Here is an 11,996-nt window from a genome sequence, read left to right as displayed (position 1 = left end):
GCATAATATATGTATGAAACCTTTTATTCAGTTCTTTCTTGTGTTCCTGATCTAATTTGGCGAAATGTGTTATGAACATTGGACTACCCATCAATAAACGTTCATATCAATATTGCTATCTGTGTTAAAAAAGAAAATAGATCATATGTGTTTGTCTGTATTTACATAAATGACTGAAGTACTGTTAGCTCTTCTTGATACCATCTTCGGTGAGTAATTCGGAAGCAAAGTGCGCAAGCCGACAGCACAACAGTGTGAATTTTTATCGCATAAACAGGAACGCAGTTTTCCCACTGATACACACGAGGTTTTGAGTCGAGTGGGACGTGTGTATTGTTGTATATAGCATGATCTGAAAAAATACTGATACAATGGGGCGATGCTCAGTTACGCCATTTGTAAGGTTAGTACCATTAAGTAAGGTCTTCGCATTCCATTTAAGCCGACATAAAAACGGGACGTCCCTGTTTCGAGGTGTGTCCCCGGTCTGTTGGTGTGTATTCACACTGATGTCCCCGTTTCGCGCATTTTACACACACACACACACACACACACACACACACACACACACACGTTTTCGATAAGATATACACAATATTATTATTTATAATTTTGTATTTCTCAAACACCTTTACCTCATATGAACAACCAAGATTGGACACCAATAACCGGGTATCTTTCTGTGAAGATCCTTCTAGCATTGTATACGTTACCCTACGATATTTGACCATCGTCTCAGTCAAAACATTGTGCACTGACCTGAAGTGAACATTTTTATGCACGCAATCATGCAAAATTTGTGCATTTATGTTTTAAGGAAGTATAGCGGTTGCACGTGTTTCATGTTTGTATATGATTACCAAGGAGTTCAAAATCAAGTTTATAATAACGTTTCTCATACTCGTTGCAAATATTACTAGTATTACTTGCATATTCGTACTCTTCTTCAATAAGATTCACTGGACCAATGTTTCTGTCGCTGATATCGAAAGAAGTCTATGTGTCGGGGATGTGGACAATCGTACTCGCCCCGTATGGATCCACTTCAATTTCCGTTCACTCGGCCACATGAATATAAATCGACAACTCGCCAGTACCAAGGATCTATGAAATAAATCAAACAATACAAACCATGCCATTTGCTATTTTTCTTCGCACCAAATAATGAATTTTATTTATTATTTTCGTCATATGTAAAACGGAAACTTGTGATTTATGGAAATATAAATATCACGGTAGTCGATGACAGAGTGGTTTAATTCATCGCCTTACGAATTCATCCAGCTCACCGCCGCAGGTTCGATTCCATTGTTAGACAGGTTGAAACTCTGATGTGAGAAAACTGGCTACTCGCTAAAGGTAGGTTGATGGTTGTTGCTGGATGTATCCGTGCTCTTTACCCCCCCCCCCCAACAAAAATAAAAAAATAATAGCGTTACGACTTGTCAGTAGCATTTCTGGATAACCGCCGCGAATTTTATGAGAAATTAATCAACTATATTTTTACTTGTTTATATATGCAACAAAGTTGGGTTCATCGGCTCGTCTTCGTCTTCACGTACCACCGCCATGGTCATACGTGGTAAACATGACTTTTTATATTTTAGTTACTTTATATCATATACCTGCTTCAATTCTCTTCATTTCCCCTCCCTGTACGCCAGCAAGGATATTCCTAGAATAAATAATTTATTATATAATCTTATTAGATAAATGTTTTCAATTCATACTCTGTATGAAGTACAGTTAAAACATGCATGGGCCAAAACATTGATACGAAATTTTATGGAACACATGAAGCTAAATATTGTCATCATTACCAGAGAATTGTTTTAATTGTCATAAATAAAGAGAATTTTCTTAAATTTAGAATGTCTTATTATTATTTTTTTTTTGCCCTGTGTTGTAAAAGTTAGGAATGGACATACGTTTCATTGATAATTTTATTTTCAGTGGCCTGCACCACCATTTTTATATTTTCATTGTAGTACTTTTGACATGGAGAATATGTCGAGTACGTAAGAATAATAAATGTGTTTGCTCGTGCTCCCCAATTTCCAGTTGAATGGTAATGCCACATAGAAGTGAATGTGAAGATTTTCACACATGTAAATTATATATATATATTTTTAAAGTTAGTGCACAAACGTGTGTTTAAGCATCACGATTGTTTCACATAATATGGCTGACTTTAACCAATTCTAAGGGTAAAACGCATATATGTTATAAAGTATGGTTGATATTGGTGGCAGTATAGTATATTACCTTTATAGCTTAAGCGCAGTCTTATTAATATGAAACTTTATGAATATATTTAAAAGTGTACTTACCAGTGTTGCACGTGCGAGTTTGCCAAAACCCATACACGTTAAAAGCAACCGCATGCTGTCCTGGCCTAACTTCCCGAGCACAATGAATATAGTGAACATACGCCATTATACGGATTGCTTATCTTTTTTCATTAGTCGTAATAAATTTATAGACGGGTATGGAGAACAGATTGTGGTGAAACAAGATGAAGAAATAACTACCAAAAACTTAATTGTGTGTCGTTGACATAAATTGTACACAGCAGGTAATTTAGTAAAACAATACTAAAATTTAAATAAATAGATTTTTAATAACATTAGCATACAAATAAATCCCTAAGTACCTGAATTAGTGATCACCAGTAAAGACTTTGCCGTTTAGATCAGTATTGTAATGATCTTATTATTTGTTGTTGTTCAAGCGCATATACGTTATGGGGGTAGATGTTTTCTCGTCCCATAGGAAGTTGACAGATAATCGCCAGGGGTAGTTCAGTCAGGAGTGTTTCAGTAATCGTTACTAAACTGTTAAAATCGTATGACACATCAAGCGCTGTTGAGACTGGAGGCATGGCAGAGAGTTGTGATTGTAGAGACTTTTATTTGCGTCTTAATTGTGATTATCAAAGTTTCCTAACATATTAACTAAATCTGATACAGAAAACAGATAAAGGAATTGTGAAAAGTACAGTGCGATCGCTGATTTTTTCCTAGTATCGGAACTACAATCTGCGTAATCGGTAAAGGTCTGCTGCAGAGGCGTAGCGGGGGGGGGGGGGGGGCGGGCAGGGGGGTACATATGTCCCCGGGCGCCAAGGTACAGGGGCGCCAAAATGAGGCTTACAACGTTACATTATAATAAGTAAACAAGGGTAATATTCAAAAATGTGATTAAACGGGGAGGGGGCTGGGGCGCCAATTTTATAGTTCGTCCCCGGGCGCAAAATATCATAGCTACGCCTCTGGTCTGCTGTTTGCTATCCGTAATTTATTTTTGTCGAGGTGTTAATCCTCACTGACCAGTGCTTCAGTTTTTGCAGATCAATGCTTTAGCAATATATGTAAAAATGTCATTGATTTAGAAGTGAATAGATATGGGTATTGTAGAAAAGCTGTCTTCTTCTTCTTCTTCATAACATATTATTATTATTATTATTATTATTATTCAATCTTTTAAACGGTCCTTGTAACCCGGACCATTTTCGTCCAGGTCATTTCTGACCCGTTGCTGGCCTTTTTGGACCGGGCCTTTTTAACCCGGGCCTTTTCCGTACCGGTCCTTTCTGAACCGTTACCAATATATTACTAACCGGAACTTCTGTTCCAAAAGTAGACTTCTAATTTTAGTAACTGGGATTTTCAGTATGCATTGGACTCTTCGTCGAAATGAAACTGATGAAAGTTGAACGATTGAAGTTTGCAATAGTAGGTATTTTGAAACACAATAATTTAGGCAGAATTGATATGTTTATATGTTTACATAGATACTTTATCCAAGTTTTCCACCACGTTTCAGATGATTTTTATTTTGACATTTATGTTGGAGTGTGGCCCTGGGGGTCATCGACTAACACGTAGTTTTCTATCTTTTTTTTCCTGACTTTAATGAGGCTGACACCAGTGACGTCATGGTCAGACAGCGCATTGAGTAGTGAAAAACTGCGATTCGCCGAAATCGTATGCGTGGCGTTCTTTATGTCTTGAATTCGTTGACAGACACTACGAAATTTGGCCTAATAGTGATAGGATACTCGCTATTTGCATGGCTAGTCACACGGACATCCTAATCTCGAAGCCTGCATGCCATGATATCGAGCTCTAATAGTCACATGACACCAATAAAACCCCCTTTACAATGTTGTTTTTCCTCAAAATAAGTTTGTTCGAAAATATTAAATGAAAGTAATGTATTGTTTGTATAGAAACGAAAAGACACATTATTCTCAACACATTTTATCCAAGAACAACCATCAGAAGCCTATCGTTGACACCTGAATAAAAAAAAGCCATATTCAGCACGTAGAAAGAACATATCAGCACTTGATGATTCTGGGTTTCTCCAGGTTGCTGCGACAGCAACAGGTTTTTGGTCATTGGTCGTCCTTTCCATTTGTACACTCAGTGACAGGAATGATTGCAAAAGTGAGATTGGTTTTGTGACATGGAGATTAAGGTATTCTACTAGTTCAAGATAATAGTAAATGTTTGTGATAGAACAGGTAGAAATGTGATAATAGGAAGGCAGAAAAAGAGTGAAAGATTTTCCCACTTCATTTTTGTTTCTTCATACTCAAACTAATCCAGTTACCTTGGCAGCTAAGAGGTAAGTGTACCATAACTCTGAGAATCACTAGGTCTAACTTGTAACTGCATTTAGAATATGATGGTCAATAATTCCAGCTTGAAGAACACCAAGTCAGGAGCTCTGCATCGGTGGTTGGTAAGTTGTTCCATGTCCTTATACTATGCAGTCAAAAGCAGAACTTGTACGAAATTTGTAACTGCATATATCTGTCTGAAAATTTTGCTGTGATTAACCCTGATTTGACTAGATGCTGGGGTCATTTATTTGTAAGTGGGTGTGGCTGCTAGGTCCATTGGTGATCTTGATGGTCAGCAAGATCTTGGTTTGCCTGGACTCTAGTAACTACCACTGGGGATAATCAGTATCAGTTGATAGTGAATCTAACAGCCCTTGAGCAGTACTCAAAGCTAGGTCACACAAATGAAAAGTGTGCAGAGCTTTTGAATAACTTGTTTCTGACTTGTAGGATGAACAACAGAAAACTAAGGGTGCTATTCCCTCTCTTCACCATCTTGTCTATGGGGCACCACCAACAAAGGTCTTCATAAAGCTCAACCCAAAAAATACTTTCTTGTGTCCTCAGTGCCTAGTTTGTCTGTGGGGTATCGCCAAAGATGTATTAATAAAGTTCCATCCCAAGATACTTTCTTGCATCCTCAGTGGCTAGCTTGTCTATGTGGCATTGCCAACAGAGGTCTTTATATAGCTCCACCCTAAGATACTTTCTTGCATCCTCAGTGCCTAGCTTTTATGTGGGGCATCACCAAAGAAGTATTAATAAAGTTCCACCCCAAGATACTTTCTTGTATCCTCAGTGCCTAGTTTATCTGTGAGGCATCACCAAAGAAGTATTAATAAAGTTCCACCCCAAGATACTTTCTTGTATCCTCAGTGCCTAGTTTGTCTGTGGGGCATCACCAAAGATGTATTAATAAAGTTCCACCCCAAGATACTTGCTTGCATCCTCAGTGGCTAGTTTTTCTATGTGGCAAAGCGAACAGAGGTCTTTATAAAGCTCCACCCTAAGATACTTTCTTGCATCCTCATGAGGGTGTAGTTAATGTATGGATATTATAGAAGACTTCTTCCTACAGACTTAAATGGTACTACATATTCTGTTGATAGGTCTCTTCAGAGTGTACGAAGTCACCAGTTGTGATGTTTATCCTTGATAAAACAGGATGTGCCTTGTTCATTTTGTTTAATACATGATGATGAGATTGAGTTTATTATGCTATAGAAATGAGATGTTTGATTCATATATCATTTAAATTCATAGTTTTATGGATATATTTTTATATTAAAAATGATTTGAGGAGTTACAAAAAGAATGCCTTGAGAAGTTGAATGTACCAAATATATAAGTAATAATAATGTGGATTTTAGTACAACGCCTAATCTTGAGAAGCTCTAAGTGCTTTACAATATTAGATATAACATTCAAACATATACAGTGACAAGATTGCAAAAACAAACATTTGAAATTACAAAACAAAAACATGCTGATAATATTAATGAAGTATACATTAAGTATTTAAGTCTGTTGTTGTAGTCAGAGTAGGTGAGTTTTGAGAGCACTCTTGAATGAGATCATAGTGTCCTTGTGTCTAAGATCTATGTGTAATTTGTTCCATGTAGATAGGGCTCAGTACGTTTTTACACATTGTCCCAATATTTTTTGTTTTAAGGGTGGAAACAATGAGAATGTGAGTGTCTCACATGAATACATAGATTCAAATGTGTCGTTTGCATACCTGTCTGGTCTCACATGAATACATAGATTCAAATGTGTCTGTTGCATACCTGTTATGTCTGACATGAATACATAGATTCGAATGTGTCTGTTGAATACCTGTCAAGTCTCATGTAAATACATAGATTCAAATGTGTCTGTTGCATACCTGTCAAGTCTCACATGAATACATAGATTCCAGTTTGTCTGTTGCATACCTGTCAAGTCTCACAAGAATACTTGTTCAGATACATCTGTTGCATAACTGTCAAGTCTTACATGAATACATATTGTCAAGTCTCACATGAATATTTAGTCTGATGTATCTGTTGCATAACTGTCAAGTCTTACATGAATACATATTGTCAAGTCTCACATGAATATTTAGTCTGATGTATCTGTTGCATAACTGTCAAGTCTCACATGAATACATATATTGAAATGTGTACCTATCAAGTCTCACATGAATACATAAGATTGAAATGTGTACCTATCAAGTATCACAGGAATACTTAGTCAGATGTACACCTCTCCCTTGGTAACTCGTGCACAACGGTGTCCACAAAAATAGACTACAATATAAGCAAGGGTGCGAGTTACTGAGGGACCACCAAAAATTGCAAAAATCTGCTTAGACATCAAGAAAACCATGGCACTTAATTAGGTTCTCAGAGAAATGCTGGTGGACATAGCTATTGCGGTAGATTGACACATATTATGTTTAAAAGCACATTTAATTTATAATGTATACACATAAGAAGAACTAAAAGATAAAATTAAACACAAGTTTCATTTAATAAAAATTATTTATTTGGCTTTAAATATTAATGTACTGCCTACACTAGGTGTAAGTGACATTTTCATTGATCAAAATTTCTTTCAATATCTTTAATTACGGTTCATCAGTAATTGTTTTGCCTTAAAAGCAAGTACTGTCCAAACCCAGTTATAAGATTTATTCATAGATCCAGTCATTTCTGGTTTAAATTGAGATCCCTTCCCTTTATAACTCACTTATCCTCTGCAATTCCCAAGTCAAGGGTTGTATATACTGACCCAGCATCATATCTTTAAAACTAGAGCCAATAACAAATTTTAAGCATCATTTTTGTTATGAGTGACCCAGAATTAGTAAAGTTTGACTATATTTATTTCTGAAGCATTTTGGCTGCAGACCAGTGTTATGTTTAAAATTCCACTGGACAGCTGACCATGCAATCTTGTAGTGGACAGGTGAGCATGAACCCACTGGACTGCTGACCATGCAATCTTGTAGTGGACAGGTGAGTGTGAACCCAGTGGACTGCTGACCATGCAGTCTTGTAGTGGACAGGTGAGTGTGAACCCACTGGACAGCTGACCATACAGTCTTACAGTGGCCAGGGCTAATTTGACTTGTACAGGAAATCTATTAAACTGTTACATTTGTCTTTCTTTGGGCCTTCAGCTTATATGTATGTACAGCAGACTGTATAATTTAATTTTCTTCTGGGCAATCTTGACAGATAAATTGTCCAAGTGATAATTGATGGAATTGTTCAATTGTCAATAGATCCCTGGCCGGCAGATACAGCTATAATATACTGCCAGAATATTGGGGAAATTAATGTGACTTGGGTCACATAATCTTACTCAACATTATGTTTTAGCTCAGTCACTTAGTGATGTGTTTTTATTTCAGAATGTATCTTGATGTCCAAGAAATATGGGCAGTGAGAATTCTAAGAACAGAAAGGAGAACAACCAGTTATCAGGGTCAGAGGTTGTAGAAGGTTCAAAAGGTCAAACAGCCCAGGATAGGAAGATTGATCTAATAGAGAAACTGCAGCCCAATCATCAGTTGCCAGAAGGAAAAAGTAACTATCGGTCAACTGACATCATTCTGCACTCTGGTTATGTATTATAAAATTATTATAAGCACAAGATGGTATGATCCAAATTTAGTGAAACGAAGTTGTATTATTTTGTTCTATGTAAATCAGAAGTTATCATAAATTATAGATGTTAGACACAAGACACCTCGCGTTATAGATTTTGGTCACTACTGTACATGCCAGGATAAAATGTGCAATTAATCAAGTAAAAGAAACTCATTTCTAACTGTTCATAATTGGACTTGTGAGATTTCTTTGAACAGGTGTGGTTGGGAATACAGTAACAGGAACTCATCTCTAATTTTTAGTTGTTATGATCTTTTACAGAATTTTTTTTAACACCAAAACATCCCATTCACATGGTGTTACATGGAACTGAGAGTTAGTTATTTCCCTTGGATGTGAAGCCAACCCATTATCATACATGTTATAATGTTATCCTTCCAGCACTCTTGCATGGAAGACAAGATTTTACACAATTTATACTTGACAGACAAGATCTCCACCATGGTAGACAAAATATCTGGCATTTTATATATGGTAGCAAATAATTTTATACAAGTCAATATTTTAAAGACGTTGTAATATGTTTATACTTTCTTTTACAAATGGATGTTCTTGATAACATTGCCACTTGTGTCATTTCCTATAAATTTTAGAGTGTTTTTTATTATATGGAAGTATGTAAACAATCTATATTTATAGAGAATGAAAAGGGCCACTGGTGATTGCCAGTTATTTCTGGAGTATTTTCCATCATTTTGTTCAGTGTCCAGCATTTTCAAAATAATATCCAAAATTTGACTTTACAGCTTCAAACATGTAATATAGATCATGGTTTAATTTCCAGAAATACTAGTACCCCATTATGGGTGAGTCTGTGAAGGCCAACAGCCTTATCAGAAGAGAGCCTTCTTAAATCAAAAACTTCAATTTGGCCAGAAGAGGAAAAAGCTTTAAAGCTTCAAGAATCTAATCAAGAAACGTCTTATTTTACTTACTTTAACTGTACATATTTTGTAAAATCTCCAACAACAGAGAGTAGATTTGTTCAACATACCTTATATTTTGTCAGTTTTTTCTGGGATTGAGTCTACAGGAATGGAGCAGATGGAGGAACAGCAGGGAGTGAGTTGCCATCTACAGGAGTTTGTATCAAAGGTAATTTCATTGTTGAATAATTGATAGACCCATCATTTGTTTACCTATGGCAACATTTGATGTTATATAGACTTCTACCACAATATCACATTTGATGTTATACAGACTTCTATCAATGATCAGCCTACTCCAGTTTTTGAAAAAAATGATTGACATTTTGGCCTACTGTGCTTTAAGATAGATATGGTATGGTTATTCCTCTAATGCTTAAATATGATTTTCACCCAGCTGTCAAGTAAAATAAATGCCTATTTTCCCCAGCTGTCAAATAATATAGCATAGGATAAATGCCTGTTTTTCCCCAACTGTCAAGTAATAGAGTGTAGAACATAAGCCTATTTTCCTGCAAATGTCAAGTAACAGAGTGTAGAACATATGCCTATTTTCCTGCAAATGTCAAGTAATAGAGTGTAGGACAAATGCCTGTTTTCCCCCAACTGTCTTGTAATAGAGTGCAAGATAAATGACTATTTTCCCGCAAATGTCAAGTACACGTAATAGAGTATAGGACAAATGCCTGTTTTCCACCAGCTGTCAAGTAATAGAGTGCAAGACAAATGACTATTTTCCCGCAAATGTCAAGTAATAGAGTGTAGGACAAATGCCTGTTTTTCCCCCATCTCTTTCTTTGGCCTGAGTTTGTGAATGGGTTTTATTTGAAAAAAATCTAGACTCACATTCATTATGGAGCTCAAAAGGTCAAGGTCATATGTGCAGAAGGATGAAAAAATGTTTTTTTAAACTACTTAAATTCAGTGCTACATGCCTGGACAGATTGTTGTAAATGGATTGTATTGCTACATGCCTTGACAGACTGTTGTAGATGGCTTGCACTGCTACATGCATTGACAGACTGTTGTAGATGGCTTGCACTGCTACATGCCTTCACAGACTGTTGTAGATGGCTTGCACTGCTACATGCATTGACAGACTGTTGTAGATGGCTTGCACTGCTACATGCCTTGACAGACTGTTGTTGTAGATGGTTTGTAGTGCTACATGCCTCATTGACTGTTGTAGATGCCTTGTAGTACTACATGCCTTGACAGACTGTTGTAGATGGCTTATATTTAAAACATGGAAGGCACCTATTGATTTTGGGTTTTAATAGACAAAGGTGAAGGCCAAGAGACTTCATGAAGAAAAATATTTTTTAAAAAACAGAATAACTTCAGTCTTATCCTAGAAATGATGATCAGAACATTGCAGGTCATTTGTATTTATGACAAAAATGGCACTACTTCATTTAGGAGTGAATATGTGAAAGGTAATATTCACATTGACTGATAGGAGAAAGGTGGTTTCCACAAAATAACTTGAGTTCTTTATCTTCAGACTTTACCAGATTGTGTAGATGGCATGCAGATAAGGCATGTCAGATGGAAATTGAGTTTGGATTCAAAAGATGGATTATTGAACTGAAAAAAATAGATTTTGCATGAAAGAAGTAAAACAATACTAGTGACCACATGGTGGGCTTATGATGTACCATTTACAGTACTTTTTTTCAAGAGGTACCACATGGTGGGCTTGTAATGCACCATTTACAGTATTCATATTTTAACAGTGACCACATGGTGGGCTTATAATGTACCATTTATAGTACTCTTGTTTTAAAGAATTATCACATGGTGGGATTATAGTGTACCATTTACAGTATTCCTTTTAGCACATGGTGGCCTTCTGGTGTACCATTTACAGTACTCCTGTTAGCACATGGTGACCTTCTAGTGTACCATTTACAGTACTCCTGTTAGCACATGGTGACCTTCTAGTGTACCATTTACAGTACTCCTGTTAGCACATGGTGGCCTTCTAGTGTATCTTTTACAGTACTCCTGTTAGCACATGGTGGCCTTCTAGTGTACCATTTACAGTACTCCTGTTAGCACATGGTGGCCTTCTAGTGTACCATTTACAGTACTCCTGTTAGCACATGGTGGCCTTCTAGTGTATCTTTTACAGTACTCCTGTTAGCACATGGTGGCCTTCTAGTGTATCTTTTACAGTACTCCTGTTAGCACATGGTGGCCTTCTAGTGTACCATATACAGTACTCCTGTTAGCACATGGTGGCCTTCTAGTGTACCATTTACAGTACTCATGTTTGCACATGGTGGGTTTCTAGTGTACATTTTACAGTACTCATGTTATCACATGGTGAGTTTATAATATAAAAGTTAGAGTACTGTTGTTGTAAGGAGATATGGGGATGAATCTCAGAGAGAAATAGGGACATGTCACAAGAACTAGAGAAGGATACTGACTTATATTGTTTAGGTGGTAGAGAACACTGCAAGCCTTAGAGAGATCCCATGTTTATGTACCAGTTGTACCACAGTTTAATTCTCTCCTGAGACACTCATGATGCATGCTTGTTTCTTCTTCAAATACATTATCCAATCATAATACCATAGGAGAACTACTACTGCCTCACAAATAAAGTTTTCCCAGCTTAAAAGCTAAACGTTATCTGTCCACCTAGGTGGCAGTTAGATAGTTTGATCTGCCATTAGTACAGGGATTGGCACCAAATTCAGTGAATACGTTGGTTACTAGTTCTGTTCATGCCAAGTAGCACACTCTGCACAGACAGAAAAGCCTTGTAGTTCACAT

General features: G+C 36.7%; 1 protein-coding gene across 2 annotated transcripts in view; it reads left to right on the top strand.

Annotated features, from left to right (window-relative positions):
* The first annotated feature begins 280 nt into the window (after nt 1-280).
* Nucleotides 281-11,996, top strand: part of LOC149800832 (uncharacterized) — a 155,576-nt gene continuing 143,860 nt past the window's right edge. Inside the window, exons 1-3 of one of the 2 annotated variants that reach the window (XM_089954837.1) lie at nt 281-403; nt 8,028-8,202; nt 9,296-9,381. In XM_089954837.1, the coding sequence (XP_089810963.1) occupies nt 8,052-8,202; nt 9,296-9,381 (237 nt within the window). In that variant the 5' untranslated portion in view covers nt 281-403; nt 8,028-8,051. Of the gene's footprint in view, nt 404-3,659; nt 3,735-8,027; nt 8,203-9,295; nt 9,382-11,996 lie in introns of those variants that run through there. The other variant, XM_089954835.1, reaches the window with a different exon arrangement.

Source organism: Sinohyriopsis cumingii, chromosome 4 (genome assembly GCF_028554795.1).
Source record: "Sinohyriopsis cumingii isolate HCF-2022 chromosome 4, ASM2855479v2, whole genome shotgun sequence".
NCBI lineage: Eukaryota > Metazoa > Mollusca > Bivalvia > Unionida > Unionidae > Sinohyriopsis > Sinohyriopsis cumingii.
The sequence above is the reverse complement of the archived record's forward strand: the minus strand, read 5'-3'. Positions and strand labels throughout refer to the sequence as shown.